General features: G+C 28.5%; 1 protein-coding gene across 1 annotated transcript in view; it reads left to right on the forward strand.

The window, feature by feature from the left end:
• The window catches only part of LOC123298835 (tRNA dimethylallyltransferase), a 320886-nt gene that overhangs the window by 151444 nt on the left and 142706 nt on the right, over positions 1-26736 (forward strand). Inside the window, exon 4 of the mRNA XM_044880930.1 lies at positions 6798-6936. Coding sequence (XP_044736865.1) covers positions 6798-6936 — 139 coding nt within the window. The remainder of the gene's footprint in view (positions 1-6797; positions 6937-26736) is intronic.

Genomic DNA, 26736 nt, shown 5'->3' on the forward strand with positions numbered 1-26736 from the left:
GGTTTGCAATTATTGTAAAACTTTTTTAATTCAATAGTTATGCCATCAATTTACTGAATTTTAGTTTTCGTAAGACCGTTATTCTTATCCTAAAACAGTATTCAGAATTTGAATAAGAATTTTCGTACAAAAAAAAAAGTTAGAACCTACATTGACAACACCTTCTAAAATTTGTATAATCCATAAAATGTGATGCTCAAATATAGTTTGGTCTTAGGCCTGTTTTATAACTGTTTGCAACAGTGCAAAAATTTGTGTAAGTGTAGTCTTTATCTACTTCAACAATGCTGAGAAAGGGTGTGGGGTCAAGCAAATTTTTAATTGCATTGTACGCTCAAAGTTTCTTTTAGTTATTTTGATAAGAAGGTAAATGAAACACAAAATATTTTATCACACAATCAGCAAAACAGCGTGTTTAGTCTGATATTTTGAAAATGGCAAATATATTGGGGTGTATTGATTTCAAATCATTGATTTCAAAAAATAGATCCAGAGTAGAAAAACTTTTTCTTTTATCATTTTCAAAAACCTTTCGAAGAAATACTTTCAGTTAGATTGTAGACATTTGGTATACTCCAACCTGTTAAAAGTTAAAAATTAGTTTATTTTACTAGCGCTTCTAGTGCATTATAAATTTCTCGTAGCAAATGTTCCATTTTCTGAAGAGTTTGTTGGTAGAGCTACGGAGACAGTTTTTAAGTTAACTATCTGAAAGTATTATTATTGGATACCTACGTACACTAAATATTGAATTTTAAGGAACAACATTGTTAAATAACTATTAAATTTCTCATAATAATATTAATAGTGAAATATTTATAAAAAAAATTAAAATTCTGACAAAAGTTACTGAAAACACCTTAAAAAAAATAAATATTATGTAATTTTATGTAAATATCCGGTAGAATTGATCGTTTATCTTCTCTTACAAGCATTTAACTTTCTTTCATATTAATAAGTTTATGGGATTTATTAAATTATGAGAAAAGGCCTATAATATTAATAGTCTACATACCTATACTATAACGAGTTATATCTAAAATTATTAAAATTTTTAATAGAGGTTACCTATCATGTAACCCGGAGGTTATAGGTTTTCAAACTATCACACGATAAATGAGATGCAAAATTTTATACATATTATGGGTTTATTTTAAAGATTATAAAGATAGTGAAAAGAAATCGTAAATGACAGAGTGAGTTAAAACAATTTATTTTGACAATGGTGAATTTATAGGGTTATTAGAAAAGTATATGGGAAGTGGTAGAGCATTTTCTGTATTGCAGATTCTTATTATTTCCAATCAGTTTTGTTCGCTAATCGGAAAACAGAACCGGAAAAAATAGACCATAAAATAGACTCAGAGTATTGTTGTAATTACGAGTTTTTTGGGTTGAGTTTGTCGACTGTTTTAGACATGTTTTTCGGTCCAAAAGGAAAAAGAAAAAAATAAAGAAGAGAAAATGCTGCCCTCGACACTCCTGACGACGAACCATAGACAAGGAAATAGCCGAAGAAAACAAGTCTTGAGGAAAAATCAAGGTGATGACAGAAAGTCGAGTTCGATGATGTTCTTTGTTGAAGCTCTATTCCCCCCCCCCTCACCTCGAGATTAGAAGACATAAGTCAAGTAAGACATTTTTTCCGTCTGTTTTTCCGAGTCTATTTTTCTCGGTCTATTTCCGGTATATTGAGTGGTACCATCGATACAATTCTTTTAATCCTCTATATTAGCACTAAAAGAAAGCTGTTTTTTGGGCAGATTTTCTATGAGAGTGTTAAAAACTGATTATGGTTTCTTGAATTTTGATAGTAAATTTTTTGTCGAAACTCGAAAATATGAAGTGAAAAAAAATATAGGTCTAGAATTTTTTTTGTAGGTCTGGATGAAATATTTTCAAATATTTTCTAAATACACAAACAATTTCCTACCAAATCCTTGGTTTATTTGAACTATTTACCTATATCTCGTTTAACTAAAGTATAGCAATTCGAAATACCATTAAAATGCGGTTATTTTGATACAAATCTATAATTCGATGATTTTGATATATCCTGAACTAGTTGTAAACTACCCGCTTTGCTGGACAACCTCCCCACTTTCACCTTCTCCCTCCATATCGCTTTGCTAAGGAGTTACAGTTTTGTTATGTACACGTCACGCTCTTTTTCTTGATTCCCCATTTGGATATATTTGAATATATTCGGTTATTAATCCCTCCTTTTTTCGCTCGACCTTTACACCACCCGAAGGTTAAGAGTTGATAAAAACAATCTTTGAAGCTGGTTGTATATCTTGTCAAATAACTTTTTAATTTTTTGAAGCACATCCTTTTGAACCCCTATTTCTCTATCTATTAAAAAAAAACCGTGTCAAAATCTGTTGCATAGTTTTAAAGATCTAAGCATACACAGGGACATGATAGGTACAGACAGCGGGGAGCGACTTTGTTTTATACTATGTATTGGTAAAACCAATTCTAAATTATCACTTCATAAAATCAAAAAAATTACTCCAAATATCATTGTCTAGTGAGAATTATCCTTTATAAAAGGTAATACCATTCAAAACTTTTTGCGTATATAATTTATATTGGAAGTAATAAAAAAATTAATGAATAAAATTATAATTGAAGTTGATACGTGCGTTATAAGAGGTAAATTATGGGTTACATTTCATTATAAATTTATTAAAAAGGATTCTCAATGAGATTCTTAAGGACTTCAGAGTTATGTTTTGGAGTAGAAAGAGGTACTTGTTGTTTTTCTTGTATACCTAGAGACCATTTCAATTTATTATTTCACGTTTTTCTTATAAGGGGGTTTATTTTGTATATGAGTTTTATCTTCTTCTTTAGTTGTTCGAATGAAAGGAAAAAAATGACAAATGGAAAATTGTAATGAATATTTTATTTTTCTATATTTAATGACATTTATTATCCTTTAACATCCATTTCTGTATCCTTCGATATAATACGTGTTTGTATGTGACATTTGCAGAGAACTTACAATTTTATTTTTTAAAATTGTTTATGCGTGTTTATTTGGAAGTATTATTCGATTTTATCTATTCAAAACTCATATTTTGTTATTATTTTTTTGTGTTGTTTACTTTTGATCATGTATACGATATTTATTTACATCAAAGTCTCTCTATTATAATGGACGATTTTAATATGATACATACAGTGTAAACTAAATGTTGACAAATATCTTGCCTAGTAATCTTAATTAAAGAGAAGTGAAAAAATACACTCGAACCCGGACTTCTTGGATTCATGCCAATTCTATTTAATTTTTTCACTTCTCTTTAATTAAGAGTACAAGACAAGATATTTGTCAATATTTAGTTTACGGTGTATATATCATATTAAAATTGTCAATTATAATCGAGAGACTTTGATGTAAATAAATATCGTACGACTTTTGTTCCGAGGAATATAGGGAACACTGATAGCAACGGGACTGAAAAGTTAATTTGTTGAGATTTTTTTTACAACGTTTTCAAAATCTCACATTTTTCTGCAATATCCTGTACAAAGACATTAGTATCCTGAGTAATGTTTACGCACAATTAAAATATAAATTTGTTGATTTAATTAAATAATTATTATGTATTTTAATAAATTAATTTAAAATGGCAACAAACCTACCTAACATTTAACCTCATTTAAATAAATATCATTTTAATTAATTATTTTTGTGTTTATATTATTATTACTTTTTTTAATCAAAATTTATTATTATATTTTAACATGGAAATACTTACCTAATTAAAGTTATGTTTTATTATTATAACAAATTATTTTTGGATAGTTTGTAAACTGTTTTTGTATATTACCTGGATCCCCGGACACTCTGGTGGGAACGGTAATGAGAGAGCAGACAAGCTGGCCAAACTGGGAACCACCATGGCTCCCACTCAAGAAAAGCTTGCGAGGATGCCAAGAAGATCTTAACAGATTAGGAGATAATCCGAAAACAAAAAATTAAAGGCATGGACTAGCTACGAGGGAGGACGAATCGCCAAAAGCCTGTTGGGTAAAGGAAACTCGCTCGGTAATAGAGCCGAGGAGATCTTGAAACTAAACAGAGCTGATATTAGAGTCATCGTAGAGTTACTTACAGGGCATGATAACCTGAACAAGTTCCAACATCAGATTGGAAAAAGACAATCTCCCGCGTGTGACACATGCAGAGAAAATTCAGAAGAAACATCGATCCACTTTCTCTGTTACTGCCCGGCGCTCATACAGCAACGAAGGAAATGGTTTGGTCCGGCCATAGTCGAACCAGAAGAAATTAGGAAACTCAGCGCTAGGCAAACCCTGGGTTTCAGTACATCAGTTGGTTATAATAGCCACTGAAAAGCGTAGCGGGGATAGAGTACAAGGGTTTATTTGGCTAGGTGCTCTGAACCATTGCTTCGAGACCCGATGCTCGAGCATGGCCCGCTAACTTCCATACGCATACCCATACCCAAACTGTTTTTGTAGGTTTTTGTAATTGTTTTAAATTGACCCGAATAAACACTCTTTAGTCTTGGATATTAATCGTTAACCTTGGGGAGGATCATTCTCTGGTTTGGAACATACATGAAGAAAAGTAAACATGTACTCAATTTTGCTCATATAAAATTTATGGAGGCATGCAAAAATATTTAATAGCCAGATGATTCTAATCTTTATGTTATATTTTTATCGTGTTTAAAAAGAACAGATTTTGAATATCCTGAAATTTGCGCAATGTTTTGAATTGTTAATAAAACACTTCCTGTGGAAACTTACTTCCTTGAATTAAGCTAAATCGAAAGATTTAACTTAACGTTTTAATGGAAATAAATAAAAAATAAATAACTGTTACCAACAGCTAAATTATTTTGTATTCCCTGAACTTGCAACTCAGGCCTTGAATGCAACCCTGTTAATAAAGTCCTTGCGAAATTTTGTTAGACTATCTATGACTTAATACAAATAAATCGAAAAAATTTACATTATATGGCATTTTATAAATGTTCTTAATATTTAAGTACCAAGAACGGAAATAGCGGAATAGAAGACAGAATATAAAGTCCCAACAATTTTTGTTTTACCTAGAACAGGAAAATAGCACCCAAAGAAAAATTGGAAGTATTTTATTATAAAAAAAAATCGTTTTTAATATTTGTATTAATATTTAAATAAATATTTAAATTTATTTAATATTTTAAAATAAATGGTGGGCGTTTTTCTCATCTACATTTTTTTCGATAATATAATTTTGTCATTCATTTCAAATCACAAACAATATTATAAATAATTTTGTAAGAGGGATGAAATAAAATAAATACTCCAGACGCTCGAGGTATACTTTTTTGGCCAGGTATAAAAATTTATATATGTAATCTCTGTCAGCTAAGTTAAAAATTCATAGAACAGTTTTTTCTAATTTGAATCGTTTCCGAGATATCAAAACCCAAAATTAAAATGAAAATGAATTTTTGCTTTGCTAATACTAAGTAGTATGAATTTTGAGACGCAATTTCACGGAAACGGCTCAAATTAGAAAAAAATTCTTCTAGGCACTGTTTTTTTGATCAGATCAAGAGTGTCTTAGCAATCTTCAGAAAAGAAGTAGGGTTGAACTAGCGGAGCAGACGCGTGACGGAATATAATAAATCGAATCTATGGGTCAAAAAATTAGAATATGATCTTTATTTTTTGACTAAGTCATTCTACAGATCCCTACCTGAAGAACAACCATTAGTACGAATCAAAAAAAATCGACACTGATCCAGACTTTTTTTTTATCGTGCAGTTATATCATCATTTTGGGCATTGTTTTCTATGCAGCCCTAAAAATTATTTTAATTGAGATTAAGGATGTACGAGCGCTAGGTCAGTTTTTGGCAAAACGCTTGATTTTTATTTTAATATGAAGTTGGACTAAGTCTAAATCGATTTTGAAAATTTAGGGAAGTTGTCCGATTATTTAAATAAATAAATACTTCAAAAGTAGGCATATTTAACATTGATGTTATGGTAAAAATATCGAAAATTGAAAATTTTGTTTAATTATTTAGCATTCGAAACTGCGAAAACCAAGGTGAATCGATTTAATTTCGATGAAATTTATTCTTATTTTTCGTCTAAATTCATGAAGTCATAACAAAATTAATCATCAAGGTTGAAAATAAAGTACAAATAATTTCAATCACTAGGCTAAACTTGCCTTGGCGCTTGTACTACCTTAAGAATAGATACTGTAACTATAATTGGGTACAGAACTTGCTTGAGTAGTTCTATAAATCTCTTAAAAAACTTCAATGATCTATCGCTCGTCTAAAGCACCTTTCAGTGTCCGCATAGTATCCCTGCCAGCGACTGGACTAAAGCGAAAAAATTAAATACTACAACTCTTTTATGCGTTACGTAACACAACGCATATTGCATGGGATATTATTCGTGTCTGTCAATGACATATCACAAAAAAAAAAAAAATAATTTTATTATATAAGATAAATTTCTTGTACCATTTTACAGCTAAGTGTTATTGTGCAATGGAGGGTTGAAACTCCTTTATTATTCTTATTATTATTTTATTTCACCATAAGGGGTTGTTTTTTATCATGAGGTTTTTTTTTTATGAATTTTATTATGCAGTATTTATTATTCGGCAAAAAGGGTAAATTCATTCCTCCTTCATGTCGTCGTCATACAGGAAGGAAATATGGAATTTATATTCATTTGAAAAAGTGTTAGATTTCATTTAGATGTAAGAAGGGTAGTGAAATTAATTTTTTTTTTTTGTGTTATAGGGCGTTACAAGTGATTGTTCAAGAAGGTCGATTGTTAAGTGATATCCTTGAGGAACAACAATCAATGGATGGTGGTTGTACAGTCGGTGGTCCACTTCGTTATCCAAATACTTTAATTTTTTGGGTTAAAGCTGAACAGGTTAGTTGTTTTTTTCGACATCTGGATTTTCAAGTTTATATTTTTTTTTTTTACATTTTATTTCGAAATTTCGTTTGAAGATAGAAAGATACACCAAAGTCGTTGATATCTTAAATTTATTTTTCTGAAACATAAATTAATTAAGGGCATTTATAAATTAAAAATTAGAACTTGGATATGTCTTTTTTAAATAAATAATTTTTTCTTCCTGTTAAATTCTTGATTAAAGAAGAATGTTCTTCGTTCAAGAAAAAATTTTGGAACTATGTTCCTTATGGTACGATATTTGTTTGCTGGTTGGGACACCCAAAAACCAACATCTAGGTTTCCTAGGAAACTAAAACTTTTTCAATCGATTTAGGTTGCTATGAATTATGAGAAAATAAAAAAACTACCAATTTAGATTTTTAGTCAAAATTTATGTTTTATCATTTAAAAAAATTGAATTTTAATAGTTATCAGAAGTTAAAGAAAACAGGAATAATTTAAAGTTAGTACAATGCAATTTTTATGTTATGTCAATGTACTATCATATTGGATTGACTACTAAATCAGAAGTATGTCTTTTTTAAACTAATATTACAATTATTTCAAATAGTAAAAACTAAAAGTAGCTATAAAATTAAATTCTTTAAAGAATCAAACAAGTATTTAATTTCTAAAATTAATACCTTAAATTTTCTGAATAATATCTTGTAAATAAAAAAAAGTAAGCGCTACATTTATAATGTACCAAGGAATGAAAGAAATATAGTTCCTACCGAGTGTCCCACGACACGTGTCAATCTTTATTTTATATATACGGTACTTACAGGATATCTATTGTTTTATTGCAATTCTAAATCATATACAAGCGTGGCTACCACCTACATTCCTACGAATTAATTTTGCGAAAAAAGTCGTTTGTACAGAAGTTTATAATTTACGGCTTATAATCAAAAATAATTATAAATGATCATAATATTTTAATTTTTTTTTTAAATTAATGTGTCAAATTTTTATGATTAAACACAATTTACAAGCAAAACAAAAAATAAAAGAACAGTTTAACGTACTTTATAATGTCAGTAAGTCAATAAGTGAACAGGCCAGTCTGTCAGTCAGTCAGGTAATAACTAACCATTCTAGTTTTTTATTTTTATTTTAAAATAGTTAGAAGACATTAATTTACGATGTAATTGAAGATACCAATAAATTAACACCCACATTAATTGACACATTTGCAAAAATTTAACTAATAGAATTTAACATAAAAATTTCATACAAAAAATTTCAAATTAATCACAAAAAAAATTATTTTTTTTTAAATAATTAATGAACTTCAAAATATTTATCACTTTAATTTTTTGTGTAAGTTAAAAGTTTTTTTTTTTTTTTTTTTTTTTGTACAAAACAAGTATAGTTCGTTTTTTTTTTGTAGTATTTTACGACATCAAATAAGTTTATTAAGTTAAAATAGAAATGAATTATAAAACTTTATTCCATTTATTATTTATTTATTAACATTAATTCTTCGTTTAAATACAGTATTTACTTCTTAAATTGGAAGCAGCCAGTGCACTCAAATATTAAATTTTAAGAGCATTAATGGCCGAGCGGTCTAAGGCGTTTGTCTTTGTATGTTGTTGTCCATTTAGACAATGGAGTATGTGGTTGCGGGTTCGAATCCAGGCAGCGGCAGTGTGAACAATTTATAATTAATGGGAGTGCAGAATTGATCACATTGTCGTCGCTTGGATAAGAACGAAGTAACCGACTCCACCCACATCAAAATGTAATTGTAAATATATTTGTAATTAAATAAATAAAGATTTACAAATAATGATGTGGATGGCCTCTGTTATAGGCGTATATGTCAGAGAAACGGAGGTTAAACCCCCATTATTATTATTATAATATTATTATTAAATTTTAAAATTAATAACAATTTTTTTCAACATCCCCTATCAGAGGGCCTTAGTTGCCTTATTGTAATATCGGTCTTGGGAGCAGTATAGCTTAAATTAACAATCGAGAATCGGAACTGAAAAATCGGTACAAAGATTTCTTGTCCCTTAGGTTTTTATTTAATGTATCACAATTATTAATTAGTAGGGTATAATGGAGTACCTAGAGTTAAAAGAACCTTGAACCACTCTGTAGTTCCTCTGTAACAAAGTAACATTGTCTGGAGTCATATACAAGTGGTACTTTCTTTTTAAAGGTGAAAATGTTTCAATCGAAAAATATTAGTTTCAAAGGGTAACATCTTATACCGGGATTCGAATTCGATCTAAGTTTTCCGGTTCTTTAAATCTTCGCTCTGATAATTTAGAGACAGAAATTGATACCAAAAATCTAGTTTTTTGTGCGTTTGTTTAATCAGTTTAACTATAATGGTTTTTATTGAAAAACAAACCACTTCTCAAATATCAAGATTACTGGTAATCATATTTTAAGGACTTGCAGCACCGAGCGGTTGCCCGGTTCGCTCCTCCGCCCTAGATCGGAATCTGTAACTCTCTATTTAAGCTGATCATTGTCTATTGTGTAACAAATCATACTCGACGTAAATCATTGGATATTAGTAAGTAATTATACCATTTCCCAGTTTTTAACCGATTTAAACAAAAACGGAGGAGGTTATCAATTCGACTGTATTTTTTTTTTTTTAATGTTTGTTACCTCAGAACTTTTGACTGGGTTAACCTATTTTGGTGATCCTTTATCTGTTGGAAAGCTAAAGCTTCCCGCTTTGGTCCAGTTCTGAGAACGGCATCCATGAGAAAACCATAAAAGTCTTAAATTTGCATTAAGTATGCACGACAAGAGGACGAATAACTCAATATCACTTCGATGATTCTTTTTTAGTGACAAATTAGTTAGTGTACTTCAGATTCACTAACAATCATAAAATAAAAAAAACTTTTAACAAAAACAAAACCGACTTCAAAAGAAAAACTTTTCCAAAATAAATTAAAATGCACTAAAAAGTAAAAAAATAACGACAATATAATGTAGTCAAAATTATTGTTATTTTTGTAGTCGGTGTCAGCCAAGGAAACAACTCTGACAGAACAGTTTCCTACATTAGCTTGGCTGACACCGACTCCAAAAATAACAATAATTTTAACTACATTATATCATCGTTATTTTTTTACTTTTTAGTGCATTTTAATTTAGTTTGGAAAAGTTTTTCTTTTGAAGTCGGTTTTTCTCAAAGTGATTTACCTTACATCTCACAACATAATATACTATAATACCAAGCTACACAGAGACGTCTAATGATTCATAAATGGATAAAATTTTAAAAGCATAACCATAGATAATTATAGAGTGCGCCTCATAAATAGGTATACTTATACTTACTTACTTTTTTGTTATTGTTATTGTGTGATGATGACTTCAATAATATAAAATATTATGCCACCATACCTATAATAAACTGCTGTTTGTATAAAAACTAGAGTGATACTCACCCGATTCGCTGGGTTTAAAAGTAAAGATTGCTCTATTGATAAAGATTGCTCTCTCTTATCCTTTTTCTATAACACCCGAAATAATGGTAAGGATTATTTACACAGGTAAAATATATGTAGGAGTAAAACATATCTTCTCTGATATGTCAGAGAAGATGGCCGTGAAATATTTTATATTAACTATTTTTACAGAAATCTGTAATTTATGGTAATATCATCAAATGGCTACTTTTACAGAAATCTGTAATTTATGGTAATGTCAATTAAATTAATTTTTAAATTTTTTAAATTTTTTTATTAATATATCTTTATAAATTATATCTCATGTGTTATTCTGATATATCAGCTATATTGCTGTACAGTTTCATTAAAAACCATTCGCTAGTTTAAGCGTGAAAGCGTAACAAACAAACAAACAAACATGCTTACTTTCGAATTTATAATATATAGAGATACATGAATACAATGTATAGTGTAGTGGTTTGGTTTTGTGTAGTTGTCCTTGACAAATATATTGGATTGAATGACCCAAAGAGATCCAATCAACTTAATATACGTATTTAGTCAACCCATATATGTACATTTGAAATAAATACACACAAAAAGCTACTTAATTATAATATAAATGGTTGTAGTAGTAGTAAAGTCTTTTTTTAATTTTCCCACACATATACTGCTTGAGTGTCAGACATGTTTATTTATTTGTCTATTTATTATGGCGAAAATTTTTAATTTTTATTCAATTTTCAATGTTTTTGGCTATGGAAAACGCACTCAATGTTCAGACACTGTCTACAAGAATTGGGTTGCAAGGTTTTTCACGTGAATAATAATCTGTTCTTTTTTTTGGTGTTTCATTTTTATCAAAACGATAAAAAAGAATACAAATTTGAATGAACCTAAAACTTTTTACGAAAACTTTTCACTAACCTTATAGCCAAGACTGTTTATAATTAAACTAGTAGTTCCCATTGAATTTGGTGACTTAGTTTTATGGAAGTTGGACTAAGTCTTAATTAAATCTGAAAATTTTAGCGGGGATTGCCCAATTATTAAAATAAATAAATAATTTCAAAAGTAGGCATATTTAGCATTGGTCTTATGGGAAAACGGTAGATCGATTGTATGTTTTCATAGATTTCTCCAAAACTAGCCCTTGGAAATTAAAACAAAACTATTAAAATTAAAGTTTCAACCTTAACATTATTGAAAAAAAAAGCCATTGTGCCCGACTAATTATAATTAGGGATGTATGAGCACGGTAGGACGTAGGTAGTAAACACAAATTTTAAAAAATTAATATATTTTTTCAATTTTGATGGAGAATTATATATGTTATATCTTGACAATATAGGACGAAAAGTATTAATACAATTTTACGATATCTGGAGGAATTTTCTATATATCGAATATTGAAAATTTTGTTTGATTATCGTCTACATTCATGAAGTTATAAAAAAAAATTCATAAGCAACGTTCAAAATAAGGTTAAAATAATTTCATCTCTAAATCTAAAACTGTCTTAGTGCGCGTACTACCTTAAGAATAGTAAAAACAATATATCGGTTAGTATTATTTCTCTGTAAAGTGTAGACAAAGCGGTACAAGTATTCTTGCCAAAACAATTCATAAACAGTGAGATATGTCGTAAATATCTATGTTTGAGATATCTATATTTTGTTTGCTAAGAAAATTTTATTTTTGAGACAAACTAACAAAAAAAAAATAAAAATTTTAAAAATCGTCCCTGTTTTTAGATCTTTAAATATTTACTGCTTAATAAATGGGTAAAAAATGCACATATACTTCGATCGAAAAATAAAAGAAACTTGAAACAACTAGATAATTTTCGAAAATCAAATAAGTAATCCACAATCTTTTCATATTTAAAGTAATACGTAAATTCCTATTTTGATTACGCGATAATAGTAATACGTACCTTGGACACCTTGACATTAATGTGGAAAATATTTAATTATCCTCTGAACCATTTCTGAAAACAAATTCTAAATATGAAGGAAAATACCTATATATATTAGAACCCATTCTAGATCCAGTATTATTTGGAAATTATAAATGTACAGTTTCACAGTATTTTATGTTTTCCAGCATGCAATCTGTGCTTCCTACCTTAGGAAAAGTTTAATTTTGCACGTGAGATAAAAATATTAACGTAGATTTAAGAATTATTTCCAAATTTCGCATCTGTGGAATATTTATATATAAAAATATCTCGCTAGCGTTTGAATTTCATCTCTTCTTTTGGCAAATTTTATTGATCAATCATCAGCCTACGATTGTATGACAAATTTTTGACAATATCTTGTCATTTTCATTAAATTGTAATTTTTCATTTGATTTATGTTGCAATACTATAATGCTACACCTACAATTCAATTTCTTTGTTATTTCCAAATATGATGGCTTAGCTGGAATACGGAAACATCAAATAGTATTTTAGGAAACTTTTATATTATGTCATATGGTTCGTCATTAAAGGACTCCCACCCACTTTATCATTTGATGATGGAAATGGTGAGAAAATGATTAAATAATAGGTCACTGGTCAACAAAATTTGATTTTTTTTTGTCACTTTGATGTGTTGGAACATTTCTTATAATTTTTTCGATGCTGAATTGGAAATCGCATTCAGAAGTATTATTATTATTACAAAAATTTTCGAAATATTTTTACCTCAACAAGGGGAAAAAACATTTTTCGGTAATGTTCGAATTCAGTAACACCACTATGTAATTCTTTTCTCATATGGAAATTGTAAGCCTCTCTTTTCCTCCCCTATCCCTTGAAAATACTTTTTAAATTCTTCCGATATCCTTTTTGTTCTTCGAGAAATCATATAACTTTTATTATAGTTAAACTACATATTGTGTAAATTTTCCTGAAATGACTTGAAACTTTTTTCATTTCCATGATTTTTATAATACTTTTAAAGTGTACGGAATACTTTTCGTCAAATAGAAAATCGTCAAATTTTTCTATTATTTGACGTTAAATTCTTCGAATTTCAATCGCCAATGACTAGGACAGTATTGACTTTTCGAAATATACTTGAATGACCCTATTAGCTTAGAATTCATTCCTATATCGATTCCCGTTGTCATTTACAGCATAAATTTTTCCACCCCCGAAAGAGTGGCTCCCACTCCCTTGGCAAGATCGCACAAGTTTTTGTTTTAAAACATCTTTAAGAAATCTTAAAGAAGATTAGTGGGTTTGAAAAAAAATTTCAATAAGATCGGATCAAATATGCCTGAGTTACCAAAAAAATTATATTTTTTAACTTCATGACGTCATCAAAATCCAAAAAAATTAATTTTGCTCTATCTTTCCCAAATTTTACCCAATTTTGACAAACCAAGTATGGAATCCTACTAAATTTAAGTCATGCTTTTCAAATTAACCTAGGTCTAATAGGTTTCAAGAATGTGGCGTCTTGGTCCCGGAATTAAGCACATAAGTGAAATTCCAATAAGATTTTGATAAACCAAGTATGTAATCCTACTTGAATATTTGAAAAAAAAAACGCAGTTCCTAGGACGCGTAGTAACTATTTTTTAAGGTAATTATTTTGTGTATTTTTATCCATCTTCTTTTTTGAAAATTCTGGCAATGTTCTTAGACTTTAGTTAGATTTTCTAGATAGTAATCTGTTGAAATATTTTAAGTTTTAATAATATTATGAAACTTTTGAAAAGCATTCCTAAAATATATTCAATACAGTCGCACAGTTTTTATAAAGATTTATTGACTTTCCTTGGATTCCGAAATTTTAAGATATCTATACCTTACGGCTCTTTGTTATACAAACACATAAACAAAAAAATGTCCTCTTTATAATATTTGTGTAGATTACGTACACGATTTATTTATAATTCTAACTAATTAATTACCAAAACATAAAAATTGATCGTGCGTGGTGGGCTATAATTTAATTATGTAGATGTACAGACGTCAAATTCAAAGTACTTGACACGATAAAAATAAAACGTTAACGCTCTTTAATTATTAATTAATATAACACGCATTTAGTTAAGTGAGAATTTAAATATTAAAAAAAAACTTATACAATTTTTTTTACGTTATGTTAATCTATGATGACCATATGACAATGAACTTGTACTAACTTATGTAAAGATCAATGTGAAGAAAAAAAAAAAACATTAAAACCAGAATATATTTATCTTACCATATTTTTTCACACATTATTGTATACCATACACTTAGAGGAGTACATATGGCCATATCCGTCGGGAAAAATTCATATTCGATTTCTTTGTATATTTTAGTTGCCATGCGAGTCCCTGGTTCAGTTTTTATACCACATATATATGAAATATATCAAGGTATAGGTACTAAGTTTAGTCCCAAATTTGTAACGCTTGAAAAATATTGATGCTACGAACATAAACTTTTATTAACACAAATTTTGGTAAAGATGTTCATAAAATCATCTTATTAGTCCATTTTCGGCTATCTGTCCGAATGTTTGTCTGTCTGTCTGTCGACACGATAAAAAACGAAAAAAAAAAATCAAGCTGAAATATAGTATGTATAATATGGGAATATCAGTTCTGTGTGGCTATCTAAGACTGGCTATCTTTCTTTAGTTACATGACGTCTATACATTGTATTTTAACAATTAACTCAGTCAATTGTTTGTTTTCACTTGTTTAAAATTCATTGACAACTGCCAAATGTTGAGTTTTTCAACCAATCAAAGTTATTTCCAGTTTTTTTTGGGCCAATTTACGTTAAAAAGGTTAATTGTAATTATTTTTTATAATTCTCTGTTTTCGAGATATTAGCCATTTAAATATTTGGAAAAACTTCATAAAAGGTTATTTTCAAAACTGGAAAAAAGAAATGGAAGCTTAAATTTATTTAGTTTTTGAGCTTATCAAAATTATATGGTAATCCTTGAACATCCTTTAAAAGGACCTTCTCATTTAGAATTTTTTTTAAAAGTCCTTAGTATCATAGAAATACTAAATTCGGAGTAGAAAAACAGTTAAAGCCATATACATGAACCGGTTTCTACACAAAGCGGTGCTTTGTAATAATTGAATCGCGTTTTTAACGAAACTACGTTTTTTCAAACTGGTACTTCGTTTTCCTCATAGTCTACGCAACCGATTCTTAGCAACCAAAAGGTTTTTGATTCGTTATAATAAAAACTATACAATAAACTTCTAAAATGAAAACATCAAGAAAATTACCCCTCCTCTTTTAAACAGGAGTAAATTCACCCCAAAAATGGTGTCTTTTGGAAAAGAGTGTATAAAAAATATAAAAAATTAACTCTTTAAAGATTTAGTATCCAGTTTTGAGTCTTGAATTTTAAAAAATTTTTACAAGATGCCAGCAGAGTATTGCACAATCTGAAATAAACTTTTTCGAAGACGCTCCCTGCAGCAATCGAAATCGACCAAAAGTCTCATTAAAAATTTTTTTTTAACGCTTACAAGAAGATCAAAAAACACTTGTATTTATAAATATAATAAATATATATTTTTTTTTAAATAAATATTTAAAAAGTGTGTTTTTCAGCAATTCTAAATGAGAAAATCCCCTAAAAATGTTCTGAGGAATCCGAAATTTTTCCCAACATATATGCTCGTATGTGCTCCTCTAACTCGAATACACCAATACGCATTAATACATGGCACACGTGAATGTATATGTGTATAACTAACTACATTGATAAACTTTTTTTAATTCATTAAAATATACATAATATATTGGATATAATCTATAATATGAATGGAAATATATATAATCCTAATATGTACGCTAACGACAAATAAAAATGGACATTAAATTTGTAAGTTGACACTTTTTTTACTTTTTTTACTTTGCTAAATGTCATAAACAATTACTGCAACAAAACAGAGAAGTTGTATGCAGAATATTAAAAATTTATCATCGACTATTCCCATGTTCTTTTACTTCTACACTTTGGCGACCCGTTAATATGTCGAATAACGTTATCAGTGAAAGAAAAATGGTTACCACAACGCTAGTTGTCGGGGTATATTCGAAGGACAATTGAAAGAATTTGTTGTAGATTTTTTGATTATTGTTCCAAGCTAAGTGGAACTTGTTCCTTATCGCGCGCTATTTGTTTGCTAGTTATGAGTTAAAATCAAAACAGACACCAAAAACCGATATCTAGCTTACCTGGGCAACTAAAACTTTTTCAATCAATTCAGGTTGCCATGCATTATCTTGTGAAAATGCAAAAATCTTTTTATAACTGCCAATTTGTATTTTTGTCAAAATTTTATGTTTTATCATTAAAAATTGAGTTGTGAAAGTTATCAGAAGTTAAAGAAAACAAAAATAATAAGTAAGAACAATGCAATTTTTATGGTATGTCATAATAAAAACCAAATCAAATCAAACGTAATGTACTCACATATTGGGTTGACTAGTAAATCAGAAGAATATCTTTTTTAAATTAATACTACAATTATTCCATACAGTAAAAACTATAAAAAGCTCTAAAATTAATGAATCGAATAAGTATTTGACTTCTAAAATTAATACCTCAAATTTAAATCAGAAAAATATCTTGTAGAAAAGAAGTAAGCGCTACATGTATAATGTACTATGATACGAAAAGAATCTAGTTCTTATCGGGTGCCCCACGACACCTCTCGGTTTTTTTTTTTTTTGTTAATCAATCCTTTTTTTCTTGTCAGTCAAAATTATACGATACTTTTCCGAAGATTTCAAACAGTCGCTATAGCATCTCGCATATCTCGCGTTTGCGGCGGTATAACAGATATCTCCAGAACTACTGGTTTGAGTCGAAAATTTCTTTTAGTGACAGATAGCTATACGATTCCTTCATTGTGGTTGTTATTCAATTACACATAATTTTTAACATAGTTCCTTCCGGGTGTCCACGACGCTTCTCTTTTTTGGACTGTTTATCTTTAATTCATGGCTTCACTTTCTTTATAATGTTACCTTCAATATAATGGTGAATGCGGACATTTGAATAACATCATAGATTTAATATATAGTTAGTACAAAAAACACTAAAATGGACAATCAAATGCTTAGTAACGAAATTCTTTGAAATTTTACAACCTTTTATTGATCGATTCGATTTCCTTTTTAATTAGTTGATTATCTACATTAACAGAACTTAAAACTCAAACTAATCTTTTATTATGGAACCACATGTATGGGATATTCTTGTAAATTTTATATGAAATATTATAATTTTTTGATTAAATATTAGATTCATATTTTTTTAATTTGTGTTTACTTTAAAAAGGAAAAGTGACATCATTAATAGAATATGTAACTAATATATATGTTTGTTCACACACTTACAGATGTTATTAATAAAGAAAATTTTATAAAATATGTGTTTAAAACCGGTTAAAAGTGTGAATTGATAAACCTTGTACCACCCAAAAGTGTCATACTCAATTTGAAATCGAAAAGAAATTATTACTTTAGAATAATACTTTTGCAGAGCGGAAATATTTGTAAATTAGCGAAAGAAGGAATTTGTAAGAAACCAGTTTTTCAGAACGTTCGATCCAAGATTCAACTTCCAAGATTTTACCTCCCAAATATTTTAATTGAAGAGACCAATAGAGAACTTGCATTAATTTTTTTTGTTCATTCATTCACAAATTCATATATAAATGAAAGACATTCATGTTAAGGTATTTCCAGCATGGTATCTGCAGTTCCTATGCTAAAGCTATGGTTAAAATTTTTTTCGACATAATTTAACGAAAAATTAAATTTAAGAATTTAATAATGCTTACTATTAATTCCCAAAGTTTCAGAAATTTTGACCGTTTAAAATGGGAAATAATTATGCCAACGTCCCAATTTCGATCAATTTACGTCGAAATTAATATCTCGAAAGTGAAAATTAATTTCTAAATTTTTTTTTTAGAATTTTATTGTATAAACATTTTTTTCTACTTTTTCTTCAATATATAATAATATCATAAAAAATAGTTGGAGAGACCGGACATTTTACATGCTTTAAATGGGACATGACCCTCAAAATCGCGAACTTTGTCTTTAAATATCTCGCGATCTAAACGGTCAAAAATTATGAAATTTTAGGAATTCATAAATAAAGCTATTATAAACCCGAGAAAAAAAATTCGGCCAAATCTGTCGAAAAGTGATTTCATGCTGGAACTACCTTAAGTATATTTAAGTAATTTTTTAAAATTAATAATTCCATTTTTTTAAATTAATTATTAATAAAAAAATAGTTATATTTTTGAATATAAAAAACGGTAGTGTTGCATTTACACTCGTTCAGGCTGTAAACGAATCGGAATCACGCTTAATTCACATTCGCTTGTTTCTATGAAGAATTACGTTATAATATATTGATACCAAGTTTAGAAACAAACCATTTATCATTCTGCATGTTATTTTATCATTTATCCATACGGTGGCGTTGTTAAAAAGATGTGCTTACATCACTGGAGATACATGAAAAAACATTTTAAATAATTATTTTTTTTTTTAGTTTTTGTTAAGTTCTCTTTTGATTAGTATTTGAAACTCATTTCAGATTATAAGATAGTATTGTATTTATAGAGCCCAAAAAAAAGTATTTACTTTTTATTTATGTCCTTTTTCAAAAAATAACTAAAATTATTCGATTTAAATAGCTCATAAAAATGGTTTTTGTCGATACTGTAAACAATAAAAGTGCCTGCACTCTCTCCTAGGCAAAATTTTCATTTTTCGAGAAATCTCGTATACGAATGCAAAAAATTGATATCTGATTATTTAATTTTATTTTCTAGGCCATGCAGATTTTTCCCATAATTAATTGAACCCATTGTAAATATTTGTGTGCAGTCTATTTCTTTACCACTTAAAAACTTTCTTAAAAAATATTGTGGACAGATGTGTTAGAGAATAAACGAAACCAAGAATGTTTCACCTCAATTTTTCAATGTTAAGGAAAACATTTTCATAATTGTAGAATTACTTTATGACATGAATAAACCATAAAACTTGTTATTATTCAAACAAGATCAAATACCTCATAAATTCTTCCTAAAAAGCAATTAATGTAATTTAAATTCTATAAATTTTTTTTTTATAAAATCATTCATAAAAATTTTTTCCCTTCAATACTCTCACTACATAGTTATGCTTGTTGGGTAATAGAATAGACCTTCCCTTTTAAATGGTCAATTTAAAATATTAACACAAAATGATTAGAATTTTAAATAAAAAATTTTTAGGTGTGTTTCGTGTGTGCGATCATTGTGCGTATGTTGATATTGACTTCCTTGTACAGAGTAAAAGAAGTATTGTAGTCACGAAAATATGGTGATGAGTTTTGAGCATCATACAAGAAAATACAATGGAGCAAATGGAAGGTAGCCAAAAAGATGTCACAACCCTCCTAAATTGGTTTCAAAAACCATAGAAAGCAATTTCAAAAACCAGCAGTACCACCACGCTTTCTTGCCAAAATCTCGAATTTTCTAAATTTTAAACCTTTTTTAAACTGTCAAAAACGTGGGCATCCAATTTGATGACGTAATATGGGTATCACAATACGAAATAACACAAATAAGTTAGACCGATATATTCATAGACATCTGATTATAAGAAATGTAAATACTTATTATCTATGTATATTTTATTCCCAGTTGTCTACACTGAACTAACTGATGGTCTATGACTCATACCGCTATGACATCACAGCAGGGCTTACCCGCGTTTTTGGTCACGTGATATACAGTTTAAAAATTACGATTTTTAATTTTAATATTTTACAAGAAAAATGTGCTTTTATGGCTCGAAATCAGAATATTTAAGTATATTTTTACATTAATTTTTACTTTTTTCAAATTTCATGATTTATTTTTGACTAACGATAATACCCTATTCCAGTAAAAACAGCTGTTAAAATAAAAGAACTTTGCTGAATGGATAATTTGAAAGATTGGAAAGGAATTTCATTAGAAGAAAGAACAGATTGCAAGAACTGTGAAAAATATGGATTAAATTAATCTTCAAACATCTCTTAAAAGATTTGGAACCATACAAACATACATAAGTGTACAAGGATGTCTGTTATTTGATGTCCACATCAGATTTTTCAATAATATAATCATTAATCAACATAAAAATATTATATTTTATTCATAAATATATTTGTTTTAATAAATTAAGACACGTAGGTTTGGTGATTATATTGATTTTGCCAAACAATTAACTGGAAATTTGTACACATCCGGTCAATATATGTGTGTTCGCGAGATGTTTGTAGAATATTATTATAGGATTCAATAAAAAAAAAAAAAGCAGCGTTATACGAATTTAAAATAAGGTCTTTAGGTCGTACGTACCTAGTTGTGAAAACAATAGATAATTGTGGATTCAAAACATCGTTTTTAAAAGATCATTGATTTTATATTGTTTGGGGGTACACTAACTCATGGATATAATTTTAAAAAACATTATAATTATACCATGTATATCAAATATACCAAGGTATACTAAGTTTAGTCCCCAGTTTGTAACGCTTAAAAATATTGATCCCATGACCAAAATTTTGTTTTGTTCATAAGTGTTCATAAAATCATCTAATATCAAAACAAAATTTTTATACCGCACTAAGGACGTAAAAAGTGAGGTCAAGTTCGTAAATGAGCAACATAGGTCTTGGGTCCGTACGACCCATCTTGTAAATCGTTAGAGATAGAACAAATTTCGTCTTGTCGTGCATACTTTATGCAATTTTAACACTTTTGTGATTTTCTCATGGATGCCGTTGTCAGAACTTGACCAAAATGAAATGGGACCACACGGGAACCACCAGCTTTCCAATAGATAAAGAATCATAAAGAATCGGTTCACCTAGTCGAAAGTTCTGAGGTAGCACACATAAAAAAAAAATACAGTCGAATTGATAACCTCCTTCTGTTTTGTTTGAAGTCGGTTAAAAATAGAAATTCTTTCATTATTTAAAAAAACAATGTCTCGATTCGCAATTAGCAAAATTTTTTTTAAACGAATTATAGAATGTTAATGGAAAGAAATTTATCAGGGATCTGAGAGCGTAGTTAATAAAGAAGTAGGATAAATGATGAATCAATGAAATTAAACCCTTGATTTCAAATTGCAATATTTTTCAATTTTTGCTAATTTAATAATATTTGAAATTAGACCATATACAAATATAAATAAGCAACATATGTTCTAGGTGTAAGTGTACTAGAAAACCACTGCGCAATTTATATTATTTATGTTAAATTACATTAGATATATATAGGAATAAAGATGATTGTTAGACGTAATTACAAAAATATTTTGATGGGATCAACAATTTTATTCAAGGTTAAATACAATCTAAATATTTAATATAATAATATTGTACATCAAGTATAACCAACCACCTAAGTCTAATATCTAAACAAGTAACTACTTACTTATTTAACTTTTATAGCTTAGTCAATTCTCTATACATATTAATTAATTAAAATGTTTTGATCGTAGGTACCTCAATTCACAAAAAAATAGTAATAATCAACTGAAAAAGGTGTATGAAGTTGGAACCTTTTCTTGTACGATATCATTGATAAGCACATCTTCAGAAATACTTGATGGCTTAGTTATGCTTAACCTAACAACATCCTCTATGAAAATTTTCGAAACTAAAGTGTTCTTTTTCACAGGACACGGACGACGTGTACCCGTTTTATGAAGCTACGGTTAGATAAAATGATTTTTGCACTTTTCATTCAATTATTTTGCCATTAGAGATATCTGACAAATGAGATATCTGAAAAACCTAATATGCCATTTGGATTTAACTTGGTTAACATGGTGGGCCTAAAAAACATTTATTTCTGGCTGCAATTTTTATACCATGAATATGAAATATACTAAGGTATACTAAGTTTAGTCCCAAGTTTGTAACGTTTAAAAATATTGATTCTATGGACAAATTTGGTATAGGTGTTCATAAAATCACCTAATTTAGTCCATTTCCGGTTATCTGTCTGTCTGCCCGTCTGTCATCACGATTACTCAAAAAGGAAAAGCGTGATAAAAAGACCTAAAAAGTGAGGTCAAATTTGTAAATGAGCAACATAGGTCAATTGTGTTTTGTAATCCGTTAGAGATAGAACAAAAGTTTAAATGTAAAAAATGTTCCTTATACAACAATAAACAACTTTTGTTTGAAGCATTTTTTCGTAAACATCACTGTTTACCTATGCGAACGCAAATTATGTGCAAATTGTATACTATGTATTATGTGGGAATATTAGTTTTATATGTGTGACACGTATGTATGGGTAATGTGACAGAGTAATAAACACTGTCTAAACATGATATTTTAACAATTAACTCAGTCAATTGTTGGGTTTCATTTGTTTTATTCAAGAAAAGGGCTGTATGGATAAAATAGAAATTTGGCAAACAGTATGAACCAATGATTTTAAGCTTATCGTGATAAATTAGAGACTTGGACGTGCCATAAGTCTGTTTCGAAAAATTTCTTATGCCATTGACTTTATTGTTAATACAATTCTCGTTTTTGTACTTAGAATAAAGTCAGTGGCGTAAGAGATTTTATCGAAACTGGGTTATTGAACATCCATTTCTCCACTGTTGGTTTTCGTAATTTATGACCAAGGCTTTAAATTATGAACTTTCTAAGCTGCCGTTCTAAAATTTCAACACCCTGTATCTAAGAAGGTTTTTCCGGCTATAAGTTTCTTGAGAAAGTTTTATTATTTTACCTTTTTCTTTTCATCATTTGCTGAAGTGCGGCTGTAATGAATCACTCTGTATGTTTCCGCCAAATTGTAATTTTCTTTTTACGAATTGCTCTGAGCTAAAACACTAAAAAGATAAATAAATTAAGTACTATTTCATTCATTCAAAAAAAAAAGCACTGACAAGAAGAACTAGTTCGAAAATATGATTGAAAATTGTTTTGTAAAGAAATCAAAGGCCATAGTCAACTACCAATGAGTATATTCGAAAACTTGCATGAGAAGGGGGCCTTAACTTCATACAACTCACAAAAATAATAAACTGACAAAACATTTATTTTACATTGATATAGTATAAGTGGAATGACCTGAATCACTTTTTTTGATTACCAATATAAATTTTATGTTTATTTAGATAATAATCTTAAAATATTGAAAATATATTTCTGTCAATTAGCATGTCAATTTGTTTTGTCATTTTTAAGTAGATAGTTTTATTTAAATGTATATTTGTGGGCGGAAGATGTTGAATGATATTAACGAAAGTTTTTGATTCTTTCTGTTTTATTTAAGTTTAATAATGAACTTAATTAATATCAAACATTTAAAACATTTTATTTGTATATAAAGATCTAATCTTCTGCAGAGATTAAACGGTCTTTGTGCCTATATGAGTATTTTTTATTTATTTATGAGCAGTTTTTCTTAGAAAAACTGTCCTTAGCCTTAGTTGTCCTTTTTTTTCTTAGGTAAGTAAGATAAATAAATACGTTTCAAGCAAAACTTGTTCTTATCAATGGGGTACTTTAACTAAGAAATGTGTTCTTTATAAAAACATTACCTTTTTTTTTTTAAACATTTTTTTGTGTCTGCCTCAAGAGATAATTATCGTTTATCCGTTAGAACTCGAATTATGAGCATTTTTTTCACGCTCGATTTACAGCATAAATAACTGTTTGTGGCTGAAACTTATTCTATCTTCATACAATTTCACCTTTATTCTAATTCGGAATTATTCAGATTTTTTCAACCAATCCAATTTTTAAAAATATAGTTTTTTTTTTCCTTCAGGAATAAAAATTTCTTTCATCACGAAAATAAGGTGTAAGCACAAAAATATTAACTAACTGGAAATTTTCAAACCTGTTCGTGTACTTTCGGTAGTTTAATATAAATCGTACTCAGTAAATTAAAAAAAACTTGTGATAGATATATGGTGTGAAGATTACCGAATGGTTGACGTTAGTGCTAATGGGTTAAAAGGTGGATAAGGACTTCTGGAGAATACTGTATAATTAATTGTCGTAGTTGATAATAATAAAATTAATTGCATTAAATTTTAAATAATAAATTGGACGAATTGACTTCCATATATAAAGCTAGATTTGTATCAAATCTCCATATTTAACGGCTATCGAATTGAAAAAAATCCGGTCATAATGCTCAATCAAGCAAATGATAGGTTAATAAACAGACAAACAATTGCGTCAAACTAACAACTTGATGCGCTGTCCTTATCTCCTCCTAATTGGATCATTATCAATCTGAAATTGATTAATTATAAAAAATCTTTTAAACCTTTAGGAAATATTAAAAACATTAAGAAAAATATTTTCTAGCCAATTATATTTTTATTCTTAAGCAGGTAAACTTTGCAAATTTTTACAGATCTAAGACTAAATAAATTGATAATAAATAGAATGGTGAATAAGAACTCAGTTTTTTCCCGAAAAAAAAAACTTAGAAAAGGTAGGGTTCTGTTTTTTGTTGCAATACATTCCTTAACTTAAAACATTTGTTATTCAAAGTGGCAAGTCGGTGATTGCGATGCTGCGTGGATTCTGCCGTAGATTCAATATTAATCGAAATTATTATGTTATTATTATTATGAAAAATCCATGATTTTTAAGGTTTTTTCACATTTTTTTGAAATAACGAAACTTATGCATTTTAGAGAAAAAAATAGGTCAATCCAATGTTTTCGGGTAAAATTTCAAATCGACTTTTATAATAAACACGGAAAATGTAAGTATATTTTGTGTATATATTGTATGAAAGAAAAGAAAAAATTTATATATACAAATCGAAAATTTTAATCGCAAATTTTACGCCCAATAATTTGGAGATCTATTTTTTCTCTAAAATGGATAGTTTTCGCGAAAATTTATAATAATTGTCGATAAAAGTGGAAAATCGTTTTTTTTTTCCGAAATCATCCTTTTTATTTGCGTATATGATTCACTCTTATATATTTATTTGATTCTAATGAAATTTATACCCGTTAGACACAGCTCAAGTATCCTTATCTGAAGATTTCGTAGCTTAAAATGTTATTTAATTCTTATATTGTATACTTTTTTAAATTTGTTCCAGGAAGTAACAAGTTAATTAGCAAACACATAAAAGTGCAACAAAAATACAAAATCAATTTTAATGCTTGTAAAAAAAAACTGCCCAGTTTACTTCCTAGCTACTATTATTACAAATGTTTCACCTGCAATATAAATAAATACCTGACTTAATAAAGATGTTTCAAAATTAATTATAATGGATATAGTTGTGTGGGGATCAAAGCGAATTAGGTATTTGCGTTTTGTAATTTATATTAAATTGAATCAAATAAACTCAAATTAAACAAATTCATTCAAAATCATGTTTAAGATAATTAACATCGGTATGTTTTTTTTTCTTGTTTCATTCGATGTGTGTGTGTTTCAGTTTTTTAAAGACAAAGAGTAGCAGCAACAAGCCAGTAATCATGCTATAGACAGCACGTGCTTCAATTTACTTATTAAATTTATATTATTTTTTTATTATATAAATAATTTAACTGAATTTTAACCTTGCTTAAATATTATATACCTTTGTTGTGTAGGGTCTAATATGATCACCATACAAATTAAATTTAACTAATTTTTAAATAAAGACCCATATCACTAAATGAAGTCCGTTGAAAACACAAACACTAAAACCGAAAGTTTATGCTACGGTATCTCGTAAAGCACTTCAAAAATGTCGGCGTTCTTAAGGATGTACGAGCATCAAGGCAATTTGAAAAAAAAAAACCTTGATTTATTTTATATGAAGTTGAACTAATTCTAAGTCAATTACGAAAATTGATATGTTATCTATTTAAATTAAAGTTCAAACCTTAATAAATTATTGAAGGAAAAAAAACCGTTGTGCCCTACTAATTAAGGTTGTATGAGCACGATAGTGAGGACACAAATTAAAAAAAATTATATTTTCAATTTTAATGAAGAATTATGTTGTAACTAAATCTAAAATTGCCTTGGTGCTCGAACTGCCTTAACAGTGCCATTACTTGGTTTTTTAAAGGTCTTATAAATATAAGGTCCCCACAACTTTTTTACTGTATTAATAATTCCAAAAACATGTCTTGTATCACCCATAAGTGTTTCACCGTGCATAAAGTATTTATTGAAGCTCTAGAAAAATTTCGTCGTATGCACGCATGCCGAAGATTTTGCATTCAAAATACTCCAGTATATTTGCCTTTATTTTTAGGTTCTGCTGCATCTTCATCTCACAATTATCTTTTTTTTTATTTTATCGAAAG

This window comes from Chrysoperla carnea, chromosome 4, assembly GCF_905475395.1.
Source record: "Chrysoperla carnea chromosome 4, inChrCarn1.1, whole genome shotgun sequence".
NCBI classification, from domain to species: Eukaryota; Metazoa; Arthropoda; class Insecta; order Neuroptera; family Chrysopidae; genus Chrysoperla; species Chrysoperla carnea.